The sequence below is a fragment of the Ambystoma mexicanum genome, chromosome 10 (genome assembly GCF_040938575.1).
Source record: "Ambystoma mexicanum isolate Mex_15411 chromosome 10, UKY_AmexF1_1, whole genome shotgun sequence".
NCBI lineage: Eukaryota > Metazoa > Chordata > Amphibia > Caudata > Ambystomatidae > Ambystoma > Ambystoma mexicanum.
Window position 1 is genome coordinate 626177931 of NC_090932.1, and position 23575 is coordinate 626201505.

A 23575-nucleotide genomic window follows, 5' to 3' on the forward strand; every position below is an offset into this window, starting at 1 on the left:
TTTTCGATTATCCTCCATAGTGTGGCATTAGTCACCAAGGTTGAAAAATACACTGATTAGTGGTGCAGATGTGTATGTGGCCTTTCTAGATCTGCCCCAAGCTTTTTACTCTTACCGATTAAAAGATCTTGTGGGGAAAATGATCCAGAATATGGTTCCAAATGGTTTACTTAAGTTAATTGTCAGTTTGTCATATCACTTCCACAACAGGCCAGTATTGCAAGCATTTTCAATTAACAAAGGGGTTAGACAGTGGGGCCGTCTTGGCTCAACTTTGATTGATCCTGTGATTGTCTGATATTCATGATCTTTTGGATAAAGTGCTATATGAGAACACATTTCTGTTTGATTGAGCCCCAAAAGGACAACAGAATCGTCTGGTGGCTACTAGTGTTTTTTTTGTTTTTATTTTATTTTATTTAAGGTTTTTGACCTGGACCTTAACCTAGAAAAAACATAGGTGGTCTGCTTTGGAAAGGGAAGACTGCAACTAATTGATGTTTGGGTATGGTAGGGGGGGGGGGACAGTGAAATAAAAGCTGTTGAGCACTAGAATATTTTTGGATTGTTTTCTTGAAGAAATGGGCTGTGCACAGGGCATCAGGCAAAAGGTAATAGACAAACGTACCAGCAACTGGCCGTTATGCACAACTTTGAGTTTTAAATTTGGTGCTTCCATCCATTTATAATGTGTAAAATGGAAGAAGTGAGTATTGTCTTTGCATCCTTACTTTGATATTTGCCACTTGGCAATTGGGACATGACTAACTGTATACAAGTTGTAAAAAAGATGTATTTCTTGACGTGAAGAGGTTAATAATAATTTGCAGGAACACATTTATTAAATGTTTGTGTCAAATGTTTGTAATTGTATTTTACCATTAACACATGTTTAAACGTTCATTAATAAGGTGCAGGTCAAATAAAAACAGATTTATACAGTTGTATAAGTCCAATAGCTTGCCTTGATTTTTACACTAATAATTGCTTTCTATTTTATAAAGGTGGAGGATTTGCAGTATTTGGTCAAGGTAAACCTGTGGTAACATCGTTTGGGCAGATTGCAGCTCCTGGTTTAGCTAGTAATCCTTTTATGGTAAGTAGGTTTATATCGGTGTCTCTTTTGGTGTGACATATTAGAAAGGCCTTCACTTTGACTGTCAAATTGTCTGTCGCTGCATATATTTAAAGTAAACGATTCCTGTGACAAAATTCTAATCTGTCTAGAAGTTCAACGGGGTGACTGGTATCAAAAACCAGGCCCAGATGCACATTTACTGAAAAGTCTTAGTTATTAAAGAAATTGAGCACAGTAGGGGACAAAATACGATGAGGGAGGATTAGAATGATAATACACAAATTACATGCACAATGTGTCCTCGCACTTTGTCATGGTCACCCACTGGGACCTTCTTGGAAGACTTATATCTGACTTAAAGGTTTCCTGCACCCTTCGTCACTCTCCCACGTGGCCTTCCACTCATTCCCAAAGACTGTTTCCAGTTTAAGGGTTTCCCACTTGCATTCTCTCTCATATTCTGTCTCCCCATTTCTGTCTCTGTCACTCTCTCCTCTGTCCCCTCCACTCCAGCACTTTTGGTCTCCTCTGTGTCTTTCTGCATTCCTCTTGTTGAATTTCCAATTCTAGTCCTGGGCCCCTCTTACCTCCCAGCTATTCCTAGAGGTGACATTGGATCCTCCTTAGTATCTGCTGACACTAAAGGAGCTTTTATAGGATAATTGGATACAGCAGAGAAGGTTGGGCGTGCCTCAACTTCACAGGTGACAGAAAATGGGTGCTATGCTGCATACTCTTTTTGTTGCCTCTTTACTCCTGGCCTTGTCTTAAATCCCCTTGAGGTCACGCCATGTGCTGCTTCTCCCTCCTCCCACTGTGGGTTCAACCCTTTTAGATTGGGGACTTCCTCCAACCACCAGCCTTGGGCCAAAATCCCTCCTCATAGCTTCCTGTTCTGGGTATCATATCTGGTATCTCCTCATGCCTTTTGGCCACCACCTTTTTATCCTTAACCATCTGTTGTTCTCCAACGACCTTGTTTTCTCCTGCCTCCTCCGACATGTCCTGATGATCTCTAATAACCACCTCCCATTCCCTTGCCATCTTCTCCTGTTGTTCTCTCACCCCACCCCCTCAGTTTCTCTTAAAGTTCTCCAAACTTGACTGCCATTTGGTGTTCGGCAAATTCCTCCTTATTCGCTTTTTCCACCTCATTTTGATATTCTTGAGGTGAGGAAGGATAGCTCGAGCAACGCGTTTGTCTTAGAAGAAAGACAATACAGTGCAACACAGGTTTGAATCCCGTGCTTAGAAACCACTCGCTGGTCTTAAGCGCTTTATAAAAGAACAAATATAATTACAATTCTTCCTTCTCCCTCTTATACGCTCCTTGTCACTTTCTTGGGATCTCCACCTTCATCTTTTTTGAAGCACCTCCTCAGGGCTAGGACTTAACACCCATATAACCCTGTTGGGGGGAGGGTGGGAAGGGCCAAAATATGTTGGTTTACTCATCCCCTATACTAGGATTCCCTATACTGGGATTCTCTCAGGGACCACCGTAAGTGTGACTGAATTCACTGGAGCTTCTGGATGTGTGCCTTAGTTCTGTTAGAGAAAGTCCAGGGGCCGCTGGTTCAGAGGTCACTTCAGGCGTCAGGTTATTGGGTCTTTCTAGATTGAAGTTCTGTCCTCTGATGGATGTGTTCTGGACAGCTGGGCACTCAGAACACCCCAACTACTTATCCACCACTCCCTCCAGTGAAGACGTCAGAGGACTCCAATAACGCAATGCAGGTCGCATGCAGTGATGGCCACTTGAAGATAGCAGAAAGTGGTCCTTTTGGTGGAAACAAAGAAACTGGTCCTGCGAAGCCCCTCTTTGTGATAGGGAGCTGCAACTCCAGGAAAATGCTTTTTTTTCTCCATAGGTTGAGGATCTGCAGCGTTGGTACAGCGACAGTTGCAGCTAAGTAGCCCAGGGGGACATCTTGCTATACCGGGATGAATCTTAGACTCTTCCGAGTGTTTCTAGCAGCTGGATCATCAAGCAGAGGTTGTAACTGACTGTTCCCACTGGTTCAAGTCAGAAGATTCGATGAAGGTCTTCGGGAGATCTGCCGTGAAAGTGTTTTGCTGTGCAGGTCAAGAAAGTCCTGCTGACTAGCTTCCAACAATAAGGTTGGGTCTTCAGCAGGCTGCTCTCCTTCATAGGGGTCTTGACTCCAACGATGATACATTGAACGTCTGCAGGAGTCCCCTTTTATCCAGGATCCAGTCTGGAGTTGCCCCCAGCCCACCAATGGTAATGATATGCACCATTCAAACTTGGCAGGGTTTGTCCAATCCTGGAATGCCTCTGACCACTGCATCTGCACCAGCAACAGACGCACTCTGGCTTGGCAATAGACTGGTTCCAGACAGACCCAGTCCCTACATGCGGCCACACACAGACCATCACTTTGCCCACGAAATCTGGAGCTTTCCCTGGCAGAGGGCTTACATTATAGGGAAAATCTGCCACTGGCAGTGCAGGAAGGTCAAACTACACGATGGCCAAAGGGCAGGCGAAAGTCTTGTGTCAGACATTTAAGAGCATGTGGTACTTTAAATGGCATTGTGGGAAAATGCAAATGTGCACAAGACTATAAAAAAGAAACTGTAAAAAGCCTCCGCTGCCACTAGGCCATTCTGGATGCATCTTGCAAGTAACCAAAAGGTTACCAATAATGAAGTTATAGAGGGAAAAGGTGTCTGTGTTCAGAGTATTTTACTAGGGAGGACAGAGTTCTCCTGCACTGATAGCCAAAGGAACTGATCAGTGCCCAAAAAAAGTGAAAAGGCTTCACTTACCTCCAAAAGTTAGGAACGGTTGAACACAGCAGCAAAAATGGGGTCCTATTGTTGTGTACGGAGGGAAAGCGGCAAAAAGAAAAATGTGTACTAACTACAATCTTTACAAAAGATGCTCAGGTTAACTTAAAACACTTGTAACTAGCCTATGCAAAAGTAAACTCAGGAAATGTAGGATCAGTATAATATTTTATAGACCGGCTAGATAAGTGGTGATTGAGCTGCAGGAGGGAAAATGAGTCAATTGATTTTAAAAATCAAAACGCAGAAACGGGTCTTCAAATGTCTTTGCTCAAGGTATAGGTCAGGATGTGCTAAAAAGCTTTGAGTGCCCAAGGATTTGCCAGGGGTTCTGGTTGTCTGTGATGTCTAGGAATTACTACTTCCAACAAGTTCTCTACCTCGCTTTGTTGATAGTTTGACAGCATCAAGCTGGTTTTCAGGTGCTGTCCACGTTTCGAGCGTGGTTCCATGGTCTCAAGTTGGCTCAATGGCATTTTGTTATTGCGATGAGTTTCTTCGAATGGATAGCTTGAATGCTCCACTTTGTTCAGACATGGCAGCGGTATCTCCAAGTAAGGAGGCTAGATGAAATGAAAGCTGAAGGTTTGGTCTAGTAGCTTGAAATCAACAGGCAGCTTGATGGTGCATGTTAATATGCAAACTTCTTTGAAGCAGTGGACTAGATTGTGCGGTAGGACATGCCAGTGTGGGGTGCAAAGGCTCAGGTATATTTTGGTTGAAGTATTCTCACTGTTTGGTCGTGCTTTGAAGACAGATCAAAACAGGCTCAATTTCCTGGTAGCTGCTGTTGCTTGTGAAAATAAAATATCAATGATGCTTCTGGGCTTTGGGATTCTGGAGGTCTCCTCCAAAAATGCAGAGCTGCAGATATTTGCTGTTGCTTCCCTTTTAGGTTTGGGTTGACCGAGGCACTTGCATGCACTCTGCCTCCCTTTGGCTACCTTTGTCTCAGGTGAACCGATGCAGGCAAGCTAGCTCCAAGTTCTTCCACCTGACATTCATTCACTTTCCCGGGACATTTCATCGAAGGTTCCCTTTTCCTCCTCGGATCAGAAGGTGACTTTGAACTATCAACAGTACCAACTTAAGGGGTCTCGCATGCTGATTTATATTTAAACCTAGCTCGAGGGGTATCTTCCAAACACACTGCTTGGATCCAGTGGTGATATCTCCCTGTTGTAATGTCTACCCCGTTACGAGAGTTCCTTGCTACTAGTTGAACTCGCTGTGGGGCATACAATAATATGAATGCTGGAAATTAACAAAATGGTGGATGGGATCTTCCCTGTTCCTGAACTATGCTAATATCTTGCCTTCCTAAGAACAAATATCTGTGCCTACAATTATTTCCCTGTGCCTAGATAGCCCATTGTGTATGTTTTGGGTTCTGTCCAACCTTTATAACTTCTCCCACTGCATATGCTGTGAAGTGTGAAACTGCCACTTGTGTTGCGCTGAAGTCGTTTGGTATCCGATCTCTAAGAGCTTCTTTCTCAGCATTACGCTCTTTACTGTCGGGACCATTCTGTGCAGGGCAAGTTCAGTAACTATTTCTGTTAAAACTAACAACTTTGTTACTCAACGTACCACAATATTTTCCTTTAGCAGAATGTAGCTTTATCTTTGGTTTTAGCTAGCATCCCATTTATAGGGTTCTAGGAACCTCCTATAAAGTAATTATTGAACATTGGAAATGCTAATGAGTTTCAACTCGATTCCTTATGGCTTTGAATAGTACCTCCTTGTTGCATGCTAGTTGTGGCCCTTTGCAGATTTTTCCCTACCCTAATACATTCATACTAAGGGCAGTGCCCAGTATACATCTTTATAATACAATTACTTGTGAATTGCCATTTGGATGTCTGGTCTTTGACCGATATGAAATGGCCTTACATACAGTGAAAACGTAGGTTTAAGATGTTTTATTAGGCCACGCCTGTAGTGTGGTGGCAAAATAATACACTGGGTAGGAATGTAGCGCAAATGAATTGGCTGGATTGCTATGATGTCTTTGCTGGGATAAAGTGTAGTGAAAACAAAAAGTTAAAAAATGGCTTCTCTCCAGCCTGAGAAGGTTCACAGGGGTTTCTGTCCCATGAAAAATTGTTGTTCCAAGAGAACGATTCCCATTATCTGCACCTCAAGTCTATTTCTCTCTGTGCCATGTTTATCTCCCTTAACATAGGAATAAATCACGTGGGTGGTGAACTTGATACCTCTATATTTCTGGATATGGGCCGTGGTGCGCTTGGCAGCAATTGAGGGCGGGGAACTATCTGTCTGGAGCTCCTCTCCTTAAAATCTGAGCCAAGAGACTGGCCAGTTTACTCCCTCTGACGTCCTTTTTTCCCTGAGGTTTCTGCTTCATTGCATGCCTCTTTTTGCTGTCTACCATTCCAGCCTCACCTGCTTGTACTTCTTTTACCAGCAAAACGTGATAAGTGAAAGGTTTTGAATTAATGTTAACCACTGGCATCGCTCTGGGCAATCTTCCACATTAATGTTCTCTGTGTCAACTTCTTCAATGGGTCTTTTTATAAACTTTTGGTCTCATGTCTAATTATCTCTCCTTCCATAACCATCTCTGATCTATATACTCTGCTCATCACTACCCACTCTTATTTACCTTCTCCAACCATTTGGCCCACATCCCTTCCCCAATCTTTAATGTCAAGTATCTACATTCTCTTCTACCACCTTCACCCTCCTGTTCACTACGGTCACTACTCTCCAAGTCTCTTCTTTCTTCCATCTTCAAGTATCCTTCAGGTACACTATTTGCTCTGAGCACCATTCTTTCCCTTCCTGTTCTGAGCTTTTGCCCTTTACGCCTTTTCACCTTCTCCCCACATAGGGTGCCTTCTTGGCTCCTCTGACCACCATCCTCCATCCTTTTTTCACCCTCTACTTCGTTACACCTTTGGATGTCATTCTATTCCTAGCTTCTTCCAGCCCCCCTTTCTTCACCCCCCTGGGCACCACATCCTGCACTTGTTCACATTCTAGGATTTCAAGGTCTCTTCCAAATTCTCCCTTCTCGACACCTTCCTCTCACTGTTTGGTGCCAATCTTTCTCTCTACATTACAGCTCAATGGTTTCTAGATCTCTTCCACCTTCTGCACCTCTCTGTGCATCACCTTCTTTCTCAATCATTTCACCCTTTTCCGCCATCGCTTTATTGACTCCCTTGTGTGGTCTCCTTGGTTCCTCTTTCAGTCTGTATTGCCCAGCCCTCTCTGCTGGATCTTGCTCAATCTTTTGCTCTCTCCTCTAACATTCCCCAAACAAACTGTCATCCCCACACTCCAGCTCCTACAACCACTAACAGTGCCAAACTGAGCTTGTATGTTATTATAGGGCATTAGCCCGCCTTGCAACTTCTCTCTTGGAAAAGGGAGGTGGGTGCGTTAGCTGGAATGGGGATCAGCTGTAAGCTTATGCCCCTGGGGTGGCTTGCAGCCAAATGTAGGATTGGTGTATTGCCTCTTCTTGGACGTCATCGCTCTACCTGCATTCCAACCGCTCGCTGTAGGGTTAAGGAATGCTGATGTTACTCTCCAAGTAGCTAGTTTAGGGATTCGTTTGGGCCCCAACCATGAGGGTGACTTCCATTTCTGATGTGGCTATTGGTGTTGGCTAGTTCTTTTTGCGCTGTCCTCTACCTGGTTTTTTACAACTGCCTAACCCTGCTCCATGCGCGGGCTCCCTTAGCATGGCTGTCCTAAACCGTTGCTCTGAAACACTTGTGTATGATCGCAAAAAATGTATCATATCATATTGGAGCGTGCAGGCCAGGTGCAATGAATAGGTTCCCATTCCATTTCACGTCTCCCTCATTCCCTAAATAGATTTGTATAGTGTTAGGCAAGATTGTATGCAGTACCCTTTGGGTGCACTACAACAACCCTGACCTCCTGACAATAGGAACCCAACCTTTGGTATAAGTCTGTACTACACAGGTTGGTAGCGTGTTGAGCAGCCAGGCTTATCTCAAGAGGTGTCAATGTGAGCTGTAGAGGAGTTGCACAGAGATTCAGTGACAAGTATTCAAATAAACTCTCTTACACACAAGGTTTCTTGAGTAAACAATTATTAATGTATCAGTCAGTTACAATAAGCCTTGTTCAGAAGGGAGCAATATAAAGCAACACACAAATAAAATTCAAATAAATATATTCTTAGTTATCTAAATCGGCAATTACCCATTTGGAATGACACACAGGCACTACCTTCACCCTCGGGTGACTTCAATAGCTAGGGTGCTTTTGGCATGAATATATCACTTTTGCATTCAGAATATTCTTGGGAGTAGTGTTAAAGAGTAGAGAGTTCAGAATAAAACAAGCATTCATACAGTTATTCTTAAGTAGGTAAGTACTTTCAATACAAACCCCAATGCAAAGTCACTTAACTCTTTCCTGGAAAGAAGGCAAAACACATAAGCGGAAGAGAGAAGTCATTCAGGCAGCCTAGGCCAGCCAATGTTAAGTTATTATAAGACAAGGTAACTGAAACTCTTCTTGCAGATAAGTAGAAAGTGTTTTCCAATGTTTAAGCAGTCTTTGTAGAATGGAGGAAAATCAAAGTAGGGCCACGAGCTGATTAGGCTCGTGAAGTAAAGAAGATGCAAGCAACTCTACACATGCAACCAAGCAAGTGTCCAGCGAGGGCAAGTGGCTACACAACAATGAGGTAAGTTCTCTTAGACTATACAGTACATTTAGGTTGAAGAAAAAGTGCAGCTGATGACTTCTGTTCCTGTGCAGCTCTGCAGATCTCGCTGTTCCTGGGCCTCAGTCATGGGGACAAGAGGGCAGACTTTTGGGGACTTCTGCATTGCAAACGGTCACTGCTCACAACCGGCAAACTTCAAACAATTGGTGTTCGGTGTATCAGCTCCTCGCGTCTACCGCAAATGGCAACATCGCGGTTTCTGGTTGTCGAGATGGGCTTTCATTGCGTCTGGGGTCCCGCACTCTGTTGAGGGGGCTGAGGCTCGGTCAGTCCTGCTTGCTGGGAGTCCGGAGGATCTTCCTGGAGCTCTTGGCCAGCTTAAAATAAACGCACAAACTGGTGTTCCTCCACCTGGCTTTCCGGTTCCAGCAGCAACTGCAGTGGATACTCGACCAGCTTTGAGAAGATGTCCAGGTGGCTTACTTTGGAGTTGATTGGTCCCACCAACCCAAAGGGAGGAGAAGGCCTTGCAGGGCTTCTCTGTCAATACAAATTTGGAGTTTCAGCACAGCAGAAGGCTTCACCGGGCAAACCAACGGTCCAGGAGTTGCAGCAGGCGTCCTCCTCAAGTTCTTCTCCGTATTCCTTCATCGAGGGGTCGACTCAGCCTTCCAAACCAAAAAGCCTTGCCTTTTATGCAGCTTGCTCCCATTCATTCCAGCCCAGCTGTCAGTCACCCAGCAGGGTGGCTGTCCTTGCTGGACAGCCAGCCGGGCAATCACCTTAGAGTGCATTCCTGTCTCCAAGGAGACTAAGCACAGGGAGTTTCGGGCACCTCCCTTGCTTTCTTCCCCCGCCAGACACCCTGGAGCCAAAGGCAGGCTTCACTCGTGAATCTCTCCAAAGGCAAAATGAACAAAGGGACCAAACCTGGTTTGGCGCGCAGAGTAAATCTCAAGAAGGAACTTTCCACAAAGAAATGGCGAAAATAGAAGACTGGGCCATTTTGACAAAAATGGCACCCATGGGTGTTACTGTGGCTGCGAACGAAGCCTGCGGTAAAATTCCATGAAGTAAACCACTGCCACCAGCCATTCAGTGAGGAAAGGATAACCTAAAAAGGTTACATGAGAAGCTAGACAAAGGGGATACTAAGTAACCCCTCCAGCACCGTATTGTAAGATAGTGTGAGCTGGATAAGTAAAGTCAATTTCACTTTACTGCTCTTGGAAACAGGAGTTTATTCAAGAGAAGGTATTTAAGCATTTGGGAAATCTGAAATACTACCCTGTGCAACTGCACTGAGGGTGCTGTGTTACACAATGTAAAAGAAGATGCCTTTGGAGTTTGTCAGACTCCACAACCAAAAGAGAAATAGAGATCAAAATCACATTAAAATACACAAGAGAGTGGGGAAAAAGGGTCTCGCTCTCTCCAAGTTAAAAAAAAAATCAAGTCCTCAAAATCCAGCAAAGTTGGTGGGGGCTCTCTAAGGTAGAGGTGAATTAGCACATTTCTGAGAATTCTCCCTAATGCACAGAATTCCTGTACCAGCATGAAGAGAGCAGAGCATGCAGACACTGTTGGCTCTGCAGGAACTCTATTTGTATATTCCCTTAAATGGGCAGAATTGTGTCTGGTGTGATTCTACTGTGCCCCTGAGGTGGGGGACTTAATGGGAGTGGCCAAGGCATCCTCCTCAAACCACCCCTTGGCTCAGTATCTGCCAGCTTGGGAGGGGCAGCCTGCCCCCATGGTCGTCCCACTGGAAGTTGCTGCAGGAAGGTAGGGGACCATGGTCTCAGGGCTCTTGACAGAAGATAACATGAAGCTGCTTCAGTTCTGCATTTACGCATTTGAGGCTGCATGTAACTTTTTATCTGAAAAGTTTTAATTTCACCACCCAGGTGCCCAAGTCATTCTGTCAGAATATATTGCATATGTGGTATATTCATAGATATGTAGGATCTGATTATAAACAGCGGTGACATGTAACATCCCTATTTTATGTATTTTTTGTAATTTGCATTTTTTATTTTTAATATGTATCAGTGGAACGCCATATTTCAATCAACACTTTAAGATTTAAATAAAACTAATAATCCCAAATGTGTTTTAAAATATAATAGGATGATAGCAGAAGGCATAGCATGAAAGGACCTGGTCTGACATGCTTTTTTTTATATCATCAAGGCAGGTAGAAGACCCATATCCAGAGCATAGATGTTTGAATAGCAAATCTGCAGTCTCCTAATTCGTTCAACTTTGTCTTGGGGGGGTAAGGTGGGGGGGACGTCAACAGTAGTTTCAAGAGGAGTGCAGTTGAATGTCCTCTTGATAAGCCGAACATCCCACCAAGCATGCAAAGTATCTTGACAATCATGTTTTTTACAGAAGTCTATGAATAGATCTGAGAGAATTTTGCAGGTTATGCCTTATTTTTAGATCCGAGAAGACTATACTAAAACACCTTCAGTTGCTGAAAATGGTAGGCAACACATGTCAAGTTAACCAGAGTTAATCGCTTATCTCATATTATTGATTACTATAACTGAACCCTTATCTGTTTGCAAAATAATCACTCCATGGGCATCCCCCAAGCACCTCCTTCTCCTGACTACCCAACTAGCACACATGACAAAGGGGGTATCCAAACATTACATATCCACCTCTTCCTGCACTTCAACTGTTGAGATGGATTTTCAGAATGAGCTCTTTGGGTAGTTTCTGAGGCTACCCTATTCTGGTAAACAGTTATAGACACAAATCTGTAGCCAACATCTCTCTGGGGGATGTGACTGAGCAGCAAGGCTTAGACTTGGGCAGTGTTACAGTGGTGAAGGGCTCAGGCAATCACGTGCAGTGCACTCTTAATAAAACAAATTTGGCATAATGTATAAAAAATATTTGTTTATTTAGTCCATATCCTGAATAACAATTTTTCTTGGTTACTCTGCGCCCTGTCCACTTTCCTCCATACTGTATGGGCGTCCCTCGCTAGAGAATGGAGACGGAACCTTTTTCACCAAAAAAATCAACTTCCCCTTTAAATTTAGATGCATATAGGGACGCGGCCCTGGGAGCATGGGCTCTCCTGACTATGCCCACCGGCGCCACTACCCTGTCCTCTTTTCTGCGTCGACAGAAACGGACCGCTTTCACCAGCGCTCCTGTGACTGTCGAGGGCACTCCACCTACCGGGCCCCGCGCTGAGGTGCAGGGTAGGGCTCAACCGTCAAGAGTCCAGGAAGAGGCCGGGCCCAGCGCGGCAAGCACCACGACTCGCGCATGTGGCATGCAGCCTGACAAAATAGGCGGCGTGTCCAACACCATCCCCCTTTGGGGAACAGGTAGAGGAACGAGTTTTCAGGTGGGGGCTGGTCTTCGCCGGGCACCCTGCATACAGCAAGACAGTGTTCCCCCTCCACCCAGGCCTGCACCACCAAGCACTCCACCAGCCTGTGAGGACAGGTTTTTTGAAACATTCCTGACGCTTATGAGGTCTCCACAGATGGGCGTCATCCTCAAGGATGTGATCGGGGACATGCTCCCTCCAGTCTTGCCGCTAGCGCCCACGGCCACTCCGCCCTTGGTACCAGCGCCTCCAGCCCCGATGCTGCCCATGCCAGTTCCCACTACACCGGCCCCCATGCCTCCCAGTACTCCTTCAGCTGCACCTGACCAACAAGACACATTGGTGGACACCGATGAGGAGGAGGACCCCGACATAGCTTTGTCGGCCAAGGCACTTCATGAGCGGCTTGCGGCCCTGCCGAATACTAGTGCCTCCCAGAGCCCGAGGTTGAACAACCAGAGGCGGGGGTCTTGGCAGATGTCCTCACTCTACGCCTCACGGCTAGAACCGGGATTCCAATGCAAAATGACTTGTTGTCACTGGCCAAAAAAGGGTGGCTTAAACCTCATTCTGCAGATCCTACCAACAGGTGCCTCAACGGCAAGTATAGGCAGATGGAGGGGGAATCCACTCTTGCTGTTGGCACATCCCCAGCCGCGCTCGTCGGTGATCGCTGCTGCCTCAATCTACTCCAAACCACAATCGTCCTCGGCTACATCAGCCTCGGCACTCCTGGTTAAGGAGGAGAAGATCCTGTAAGCATACGGAAAGGAAATGTATTCCAACACTTCGCTTCACCTTAGTCAGTCCAATGCAGATGCTATGCTCGCTGCTGTCAACCAAAGGCTCTGGAGGGAAATAGCTGACTTCCTTCCGGAACTTCCAGTACAGAGTCACGCCCACTTCAAGGCAGGGCTAGCGGAAGCCAAGATTGTAGTCTAGGACATAATGGAGTCCACAGTGGCGCACATTGACCCCTCAAGTTGTGCTATCTGCATTGTTACAGACATGAGAAGAATGGCCAGGCTAGGGTTTAAACCCAGACGTCCAGGAGCGCATACTGGACCTTCCATTCGAAGGTGGCACTCTGTTCCATTCCACTACAGATAAGGAACTTGATAAGAACAACAGTTCCCAGACTGCCAAATCATTATCCATCCTCACAAAGTCCACCCTAAGGCATACAGCCAGACAAACCATTGTTCCCACAAGGGTCGGTCCTTCGGAGGGTTCCAGAGCTTTCAGGATCGACGCTCCAGGCAACCGGACTGATCTCTGAGCCAGCACTGCATCAAGCAGCACAAGGTGGCGGATAATGGCTTTTTACAGTCCTCTGCCACAGCCCCAACCTCAGATGGAAAAAAAGCATGACGCGCTGATCCGGATCCATGAGTCTCCCTTGCCCTTCACTCCCAATGCTGGCGTGTGCACGGGCTTCCGCCTACCTCTCCCTTCTTCAGATTGGGACAGCAACTCTGTTGGTGGAAATTTGCTCGCTCAGAGAGTCAGGCAGTGGAGGAAGTCCCAGCCTCCCAGCGGAGTCTGGGCTTCTTTTCACAGATTTTCACCATACACAAGAACCACCAGGCGGTCCTGAGAGTTGTTGGAGCTTTCCACCCTTACACCACCTCCGCCCTCATGAATACTCTACATGAGTTGGGATTTTCCATCAATCTCAAGAAGTCACAGCTGAAGCCTACGCAGAATCTAACGTTCCTGGGCCTAATCTGGGATACGAGCTCTGAGAGTTTTCCCCTCAGTGGGCAATATCACAGCCATCAAGAAGGCCACGGGCATTTCCTCAGCAGAGCAATGACCTCGGCATGGTGGTACCAACACCTCTTGGGCATCATGGTGGCAACCTACGCTGTGATACCTGAGGGTTTGGGCGTATTACCAAATGCAATAAATAGTCTCCTGGCAGTGCCGTACACGAGGCTCGAAATTAGGCAAATCCAGTTTCACTTTGCAGCCTCCCTGAGTCAGGAGAAAGGTTCTCAGGTTGAGCTGTTCAGCATCCCACCTCATCTCCACCAGGACCTAGTCTGGTGGAGCACAGACTACAACTTGCGGATAGGCAGACCCTTTCTCCAGCATGGGGTCTGGCATGGATTCACATGCTCATGAATATTCCCCGTCGTCAGGCTGGGAATCCTCGGTAAAGAAAAAATCAGTATCAGTTTCGTTTCTGATCTGTCTTTCTTAGTAGTAACCAATCACTGATCTCTGGGTCATACTGCCCCCAGCCAATGACTGCCCTCTCCCTAAGCCCCGCCTCCGGCAGCCATCCTCAGATTTTTACTGCACGCTCAAGTGTTGGGAGTCCTCGTGGTTAGCTCTTGAGTTTTTTTACTGCGTTTTCACTTTTTCAGGAGATTCTCATTTTTAGGTTTAATCGAGCATCAAGCTCCACCGTTTCTACTTCCGATAATGGGGACCCGTTTCGGAATTCTTCTATGCCCCTCAAGGGTGAAGTTTTCGTCGAGTTTACTTCTTGGAGGATTCCGGAAGATCTGCGGCCTACCTCAACGGACATGGCCCAGGACAAAGGAAGCTCGACGCCCGGATCCAAGCTGTTCAGGAACTGCCCTGGATGCGGATTATATAACGTTTTCAAGGAGGACGAGCATTCGCAATGTCTCTACTGCCTCCATGGGGACAAGACGCACGTGGAGAAGGACTGTGCATTCTGCAAGAACCTTTCGGAACGGACCAAACAAGATCATCGTTCCTGCCTCGCCTCCTGGCTGGAGAAAGGCACAGCAAGTGAGAAGGCGAAGAAGAAGGTTGAGCGGGCTTCTAAGTCCTTTGAGGGCGCCCTGGCGATGGGGGCCCAACAGAAGGCCAAGCACCGCGAGTCCGCGGGCTCCGGGAGCGCCGATAGGCCAGGCTCTTCGGTTGCCAAGCAGGGCGCTACTTCCCCGGCACGTTCGACCACGAGCCAGCGCTCTGGTTCGGGGAAGAAGTCGTCCGAGAACCCGGGTAGTCCGCTGGAGCAGACCCGGTCGATCTCGAAGCCGGGAGCGAGGTGTTGACCCTCCCCTCAAGGCGAAGGCCCAGGACGCACCTAAGGTGGTGAGGGCCTTGATCCACCCGGCTAAGGCCTCTACCGGAGTGGTCTCTGTGACCCTGGCGGAGCTGGCTGAGACTACGCCAATGGAAACGGCCTCTGGGCCCAGAGTATCCCTGCTGCCGCGGAGGGAATCCTCTTTCCAGCCCACCGCTAAGACCCCAGTGAAGCCCCCGGCTGACAGAGGGGTGGGGGGGCGGTGGCCGCTACAGACTCGGAATCAGCCTCTGAGGAGGAACTGGTGGAGACCGAGAGGGGCCTCAACGAAAGGTCCATAGGCCTCAACGAGAAGTTCACAAACCTCAACGAGAGGTTCGATCCCAGGGACGGTCCCTGCTGATGTGATCGAAGATATCGACGAGGATGACGAACAGGGCGCAGTGGAACGGCCTTCCCGTCCGTCGTAGCCATTGCCCGAGCCCCAGGATAGCTCGGCGGCCATTTTGTTGGCAATCCAATCCTTATGTACCGAGATAAGGACGAGATTACCATGGACCCCGACGGAGGATCCAGAACCAGGCCCGTCAGGAAACCCTCCGAACAAGCGGAGAAGAGTCCACCCTCTCTGCCCTTCGTGCCCGCGAGGCCGGTGGACCCCTCCTCCCCCTCGCCGGCAGAGGATGTGGAGACGGATACGGCGACGGATACGGCGACGGCGATGACACAGCAGACATCCCGTCGCCAAACCCCCCCCCATACCTCCCGCGGGCATCCCCAGCCGACGAGGTTGGCTCTTTCCACGCCATGATAACCAGGGCATCCGAGCTCTTCCAGCTCTGCCCTGAAGAACAGAAAAAGGAGGGGTTTCTGTACCAACGACGAGAGGCTAAGAGGAAGACTGTCCTCGCGGTGCCTTTACTCGACGACATCTGGGACGAGGGGCTTGCCATCCTCAAGAACCCTGCCACGACACCCGCCAAGAGGGACAGGTACGAGAAGAAGTACAGAGTCCCCGATGCCGCCCCCTTGTGCCTCAGGGCCCAGCCCACGCCGGACTCGGTCGTCTCGGCAGCAGCTAAGAAGAAGGCAGCGGGCGCGGCGTCTTCAACTTCCACTTCCCTGCCGGACAGCGAGGGCAAGAAGTTGGACTCTATGGGACGACTGGTCATCTCGTCGGTGGCGATCACGATTAAGGCGACCAATGCCTTAGCGATCGTGGCCCGCTACAACAGGGAGCTCTGGTTCAAGATAGCTCCCCTGCTAGATTTCCTGCCTGATGAAAAAAGGGCAGAGGCCCTAGAAATTCTGCAGGAGGGGAGGTGGCGTCGGATCACGCCATTACGGTGGCAACGGACATTGCCGATACCGGATTTCGCCAACCGGGCAACAGAGTTTGCCTCCGACGACAAGGATGGCTCAAGGCAACAGACTTTCTCCAGAACGTCCAGACCAGAGTGTTGGACATGCCGTTCGACGGCAACAACCTCTTTGGTAAGGCGGTGGATGAGTCTCTACAGGCCATCAAGACCGACTCGGAGACGGCCCGGGCCCTTGGAGTGCTTCAGCAGCGACGGCCCTTTCGGAGCGCTGGAGGCAGACAGGGTGCCTACAAAGGATCCAGCGGGGGCTCCTCCTCCTACCGCCAGATGGCCTGCCCCCCTTCCCAGGAGGCCTACAGAGGTTGCGGCAGGCAAGGGGGTTCCCGCCATCGTCACCAAGGAGGGCAAGGCGGCGTCCAAGCAATACTGACCCGGCCGGGTGGTCGGGCCCCCACCGAAGCACCCCAGTGGGAGGCCGACTGACGAAGTTCGTCAGGGTGTGGGAGTCCATCTCCACCGATCGTTGGGTGTTGGACACCCTGGCCAACGGGCACTCACTAGAATTCCTAAAGAAGTGCCCTCGCATTCCTCCCGTGGCTAGGAAGGAGAATCACGTCCCTCACCTGCTGTTGGAGGTAAAGGCGATGCTCAAGAAAGGTGCCATCGAGCTCGTCCCCAGGAGGCCCCGGGGCTCCAAAGTGTACTCAAGGTACTTCCTCGTCAGGAAGAAGACAGGCGGTTGGCGCCCCATCCTAGACCTGCGTCGGTTAAACAAATACATCAAGGCGCAGAAATTCAGGATGGTCACCCTCCAGCACGTACTGGGACAGCTTGAGGAAGGCGACTTCCTATCGTTGCTGGACCTGGAGGATGCCTACTTCCACATCCCCATTCTAGAAAGGCACAGGAAGTTCCTCAGGTTCGTGGTTTAAGGACGCCACTACCAATTCAGAGCCCTACCGTTCGGATTAAAGTCGGCACCCAGGGTTTTCACCAAGTGCCTGGCACCACTGGCGGCGCGGCTGCGCCTGCAGGGGATCCACGTCTACCCCTACCTGGACGACTGGCTAATCCGGGGAAGGTCAAGGGAACTTGCCGTCTATCATACAGCGAGGACTGTCCGGCTGCTCACGGAGCTGGGGTTCTCCATCAACTACCCCAAATACCACCTGGTTCCATCACAAGTAGCACTGTTTTTGGGGGCGAAGCTCGATACAGTGGAGCAATTGGCCTCCCCTTCAGAGGAGAGAACCAAAACCATCCTGGGCAAGGTACGGCGATTCTTAGCCACTGACGTGGCCAGGGCGAGGTCCATCAAGTCCCTTCTCGGGATGATGTCCTCGTGCATCTACCTTGTACCCCTTTGCAGACTTCGGATGCGTCCGCTACAGGAGTTCCTTGACGCCCGCTGGGTTCAGGCAGGGGGCTGCTTCGAGGACAGGATCCCCCTCGACGAGGAGTTCCGTCGGGCGATCCTATGGTGGGGCACCGGGGCTCACCTCACGACGGGCACGGACTGTCAAACCCCGGCATTTCAGGAGACGGTGACTACGGACGCCTCTCTGGAAGGTTGGGGGGCCCACACCGCAGATCTCCACGCAAGAGGCCTTTGGCTCTCGGAGGAGAGGTCTCTTCACATCAACATCTTGGAGCTCTTCACTGACAACACCACCACGATGTTCTACATACGGAAGCAGGCAGGCACCAGATCCCCCAGCCCTATCCAAGGAGGCCCAGGATCTGTGGCACTGTGTTTCTGGTTCCCTTCCACCTGGCAGGAATAAAAAACACCATCGCCGACTCACTCAGCAGGGAGCTCCGCTCGTGCCACGAGTGGGAACCGCACCAGGATCAAGTGGATCGACTCTTCCAACGATGGGGCAAACCCCAGATCGACCTGTTCGCGACAGCGACAAACTCCAAGTGCCAGAGGTTCGCCAGCAGGTTCCCACAGTCGAGGAGCATGGGCGATGCTTTCTTGTTCCCTTGGGACGGCCTGTTTCTATACGCGTTCCCTCCGTTGCCGTTGCTGCTCCGCCTCATCAGCCAGCTGAAGATGTCCAGGTGCAGGATGATCCTCGTCGCACCGGCGTGGCTGAGGCAGATCTGGTTCCCGGACCTTCTGGACTTGTCAACGTCCCCGCCAGTCAGCCTGCCGGCAGACGCGGATCTTCTCTCCAGAGAAGGAGGCGCCATTCTACACCACGACCCACAGTCGCTGAACTTGCAGGCCTGGCTCCTGCAGCGCTAGAGTTTGGGGGCTGATTGCAGAGAGGTTCTTGCAAAGGCCAGGGCGCCCTCAACTCTCAAGTGTTACGGTCATAAATGGAAGAGGTTCTCTGTCTGGTGCCGTGCACAGAAGATTAACCCTCTGCGGATTACGGCCCCTCAAGTGCTGCCATACTTACTGTCGCTGGCCAAAGCTGGACTGGCTCACGCCTCCATAAAAATACATCTGGCTGCCATCTCCCGATATACCAGGACTACGGGATGGGCGTCCTTGTGGTCTCATCGCCTGGTAAAGGAATTTATGAAGGGACTATTCCCTTCATTCCTGCCGGTGAAGGCTCCTACCCCGGCGTGGGAACTTAATGCGGTGCTGACCAGGCTCATGGGAGCCCCATTCGAGCCTATGCACTCGGCGTCCTTGAAGTTCCTGTCATGGAAGACAGCGTTCCTCGTGGCCATCACCTCTGCACGACGAGTGGGAGAGATTCAGGCCCTATCTTGCAAGCCTCCATACTTGACTTTTCATGACAAAGGGTGGTGCTTAGGACGCACCCCTCCTTCATGCCCAAGGTGCCATCGGACTTCCACCTCAACGAGCCCTTGGTGTTACCAGTTTTCTTCCCGTTGCCTTCGACGCCGGCCGAGAGGACTTTGCACTCGCTGGATGTAGCCAGAGCGCTGAAGTTCTACGTGGACCGCACGAAGAGTTTTCGGAAGACGTCACAGCTATTCGTGAACTTTGGGTCTGTGAATCAAGGGAAGGCTCTCTCGAAGACTTCCATTTCCAGATGGCTCTCCGGCTGCATCATGCATTGTCACCGGTTGCAAACCGACCGCTGCCCGGCCGGCCGAGAGCCCATTCGACCAGAGCGATCGCTGCTACCACAGCGTTCCTGTCTGGTGTACCCCTGCTGGACATCTGCAGGGCTGCTACGTGGAGGTCGACGCACACCTTCACAAGATTCTACTGCGTCGATCGGGACTCCAGGGAGGAGTCCAGGGTCAGCCAAGCAGTGCTGCGCAACCTGTTCGCTTAAGTTGAGCCTGGTGAGGAGGTAAGAGATGCTTAATGTTGAGTTGTTGTATTGCTTAATGTTGAGCCTGTTGCCACCTACCGTGGTTGTGCATGTGTATACTGCTATGTATTCTTTTATTCATGAGCATGTGAATCCATGCCAGACCCCATGCTGGAGAAGGAACAAGTTACTTACCTGTAACTGTTGTTCTCCAGCATGGGTCTGGCATGGATTCACATGCGAACCCTCCCACCTACTCCTCTGTGGCTTGGTCATACTTGGTCATACTGCCACTTGGCGTGCTACCAAATCTGAGGATGGCTACCGGAGGCGGGGCTTAGGGAGAGGGCAGTCATTGGCTGGGGGCAGTATGACCCAGAGATCAGTGATTGGTTACTACTAAGAAAGACAGACCAGAAACGAAACTGATACTGATTTTATCTTTACCGAGGATTCCCAGCCTGACGACGGGGAATATTCATGAGCATGTGAATCCATGCCAGACCCATGCTGGAGAACAACAGTTACAGGTAAGTAACTTGTTCCTTCTCCAACCAACACTGAAGGATACCATCACCACAGTCTCATCCCTGGAGGGCTTGGGAGCCACCCTGGTCAGCCACAGTGTCCATGGAGTTTGGTCTCTTCAGGAGTGGGAGGCCCACATCAACTGGCTCGAGTTGATGGCCATCGGGCTAGCTCTCAAAGCCTTCCTTCTGATGATCAGTGGCAAGACGATCCTCATTCAAACTGACAGCTCCACTAGCATGTATTATATCAACAAGCAGTGTGGCACCAGGTCCCCTCCTTTCTGCACTCTAGCAGTCAGCATTTGGGAGTGGTCTCTGGTGAACAACATGCACCTGGCAGAGATCCACCTCCCGAGGAAATCCAACCTGGAGGCGGGCAGACTCAGCAGGCTGGGTGCAGTCAACCACAAATGGTAGTTGAACGATCAGGTCCTTGAGGTGATCTTCAACAGATGGGATCATCCTCAGGTGGATCTCTTTGCCACCTGTTCCAACGGGAGGTGCCCCCAGTTCGCATCCTGGCAGGGACAGGGCTCGGGCTCTCTGGGCGACGCAATGCAGATCCAATGGAACATCATGGACATGTATGCCTTCCCTCCCCTGGTCCACAGGGTAATCTGCAAGATCCAGGAGGCCCTGCAACTCTGCATCATCCTGATAGCTCCGTGGCGGCCAGCAATGCCATGGTTCTCGGAACTTCTCAACCTATCGGATAATGCTCTGGTGCACCTTCCGCTGGGTCCAGCGCACCTACTCTCACAGCAGGGAGGCACCCAGCCCCACAGAAGTTAGCCCTTGCAGCGTGGTTCGTGAACAGGTCACACTAAGGCATCTACATTTGTCACAGACTGACCTAGACAGTATAAAGGGCCCTAAGAGCGATGCTACCAGGAGCCAGTACAAAAGCAAGTGAACTATGTTTTGCCCCTGGGCTGAATCTTAGGAGGTCAATCCATTGACCTGCACATTGGATGACGTCCTATCCTTCTCTGCACACCTTGCATACTCAGGGGTCGACGTGGACACATGTCGCACCTATCTGGTGGCAATAGGAGCCTATCGCAATTCGAAGGAGGAGGCATTTTCATCCTCTAATCCGGTCGTTAAGACACCTGGCGGGCCTCACTGGTTCTACATGCCTATCAAGAAGCCACATCTGTTGTGTGGGACCTCAATGTGATTTCGGGCGCTCTGGCGCATAAACCCTTCGAACCGATAGTGTCCGCGGACATCAGGCTAGTCACCATTAAGACAGCCCTCCTGGTGAGCCTACATCTGCACGAAGGGTCAGTGAAATAGAGGCACTGGTGGCGTCAGAGCGTTATACTACTTTTTCATAGGGAAAAGGTCATGCTTATAACTCGCGCTTCATTCTTACCTAAGGTGGTCTCCTCTTTTCACCTGAATGAGGAGATAATGTTACCTACATTCTTCGAGGACCATAAGGACGACACTCAGAGGGTTCTTCACTGTCTAGACGTCATCCACCCTCTAAAAGTCTACCTTGTCAGAACCAAGAGCTTCTGCAAATCAGATGCTCTTTGTCACATTCGGTGGGTCAAAGCACGGCTATCGGGCTTGCAAGGCCTCCATAGCAAGGTGGATGGTTACGGCCATCAAGGAGGCCTACGATAGGCAGCACAAGCCTCTCCCGGCAAATATGCATGCCCACGCTATCGGAGCTAAGACCACGGCGGTTGCTGTCCAGGGGCACGTTCCGTGGCAGGTTATCAGCAAGGCGGCTTCATGGGCTACGCCCTCGGCCTTCTGCAAACACTACTGCTTGGATGCCAGCTCCAGGTATGACGTGGCTTTTGGTCCGGCAGTGTTAAGGAACCTGTTTTCCTATGAGGGGCAGCTCTCCACCCTGGGGCTACATTCAGTTGTAATAGTCCATACAGTATGGAGGAAAGGGGACGGGACGTAGAAGTAATTGTAGGTTACTCGCCATGTTGACTAATGTACTCCTAGTACATAGTCCCCTTTCCTCCATACGTCCTACCATCCTCCCCCCTAATAAAATGAGTGTCATTAGGCGATGGTAATATTGTTGACGCGTCAAAGGGTACTGAGGAGTGGCCCCGGTGTGCGGCATCAGGAAAGCGCATGCTCCCTGGGGCGCAGCAAAGCGCGCATCTAAATTTAAAGGAGAAGTTGATCTTTCTGGTGAAAAAGGTTCCATCTCCTGACCATAGCTAGGGACACCCATACAGTATGGAGGAAAGGGGATTATGGACTAGGAGTACGTTAGTCACTGCGGTGAGTAATTTATCATTTACTCGGCAACTCGGCCTGACAAATTATTACCAATGAAAAATCACAGGCGAATAACAGATTTACTACTATTATATACACATTACCTTTGGTGTGCTCTGCTAAGAGCACCAACACTTTACTTTTAGAATACAGTCATATCAGTTCCAGAATATTGTAGGTTAACAAAGCAAGTGAATACAAAGAACCAGGTATTAGTTAGAGAAATAGTATGCTGAAAATAAAAGCTTTCGAAACACCATACAACTAAGGCACTAAACAGTAAAAGGGCCTTTTGTGGCTAGAAAAGAGGGGGGGGGCCTAGAGTCACAGGTCCCAATGACGATTTCTTCAGAAGGCTAGGAGTCTTAAGTGTCTGAACAGGAGTTGGCAAATCCAACAGGCAGTTTGTAAGTGTCAAGTTAGATAACAATTGAAGAAAAGTTATTAACAGACCCTTTCCCAATCCAACCACATTATGGGGCTCCAGGGGAGGATCTTTAACCAGAACCCCAACACTCAGGCAATTATAATTATTTTATAACTCCCTTAATACCAACAAGGGGTTTCAATGGAGATGTAATGTAAGACCTTTACACCCGTTAAATCCTATGAAGGTTGAACCCCTGTAAAGGTTCTTTAGGTTGATGGACCCCCTTTTCTCATACCTTGGTTCTGTTGGAGGAGGTCCATGGGCGTCTCAGGTGCAGAGGTCACTTTCAGCATTGGGTTCTTGGGTCCGGTTTGTCTGTGGTTCTGTACTCTGGTGAACTGAACAAAGGACCACCACTTCTGCGACTACCTCAGAGGATCCCCGGGATAAGAGGTAGGCGATGATCAGCAATGGCGGAAGTTGACCCTCTTGGCGGAAACAAAGAACTGCTCCTACTGTAATAATGTGTTATTTGTTTAGCGCTTTTGCCAAAGCGTTTTACATAGAACGTGTTTGCATACAATATCACCAAACTGAAGTTTGTGCTCATTTATCGACCTTGGAAGGATAAAAGGCTGAGTTGGCCTTGCCAGGATTCTAAGCTGCGATCTGCAGGTCACACAAGATCACAGCAGCAATCGTTCAACATGCTGATCTATCTTACTAGGCCTCTCTTGTGGTGGTGAGCTGCAACTGCAGAGGGATGCTTTGTTTTTCGTAAGTAGAGTATCTTCGGAGTTCCAGGACTCAACTCAGGGTGGGATGGGGGAGTGGGTGTTGCAATGTCTGATGCAATGAGGTCGCCCAAATTGAAGCTGCACAGCTCACAGGATGGTTCAGAGACACTTGCAAAGGCTTCA

General features: G+C 49.3%; 1 protein-coding gene across 12 annotated transcripts in view; it reads left to right on the forward strand.

Moving 5' to 3' along the window:
* AGFG1 (ArfGAP with FG repeats 1) overlaps positions 1 to 23575 on the forward strand; it is a 1171945-nt gene that overhangs the window by 1034385 nt on the left and 113985 nt on the right. For all 12 annotated transcript variants that reach the window (XM_069618220.1, XM_069618222.1, XM_069618215.1 and 9 more), the window contains one exon: positions 1005 to 1096. In XM_069618220.1, coding sequence (XP_069474321.1) covers positions 1005 to 1096 — 92 coding nt within the window. The remainder of the gene's footprint in view (positions 1 to 1004; positions 1097 to 23575) is intronic.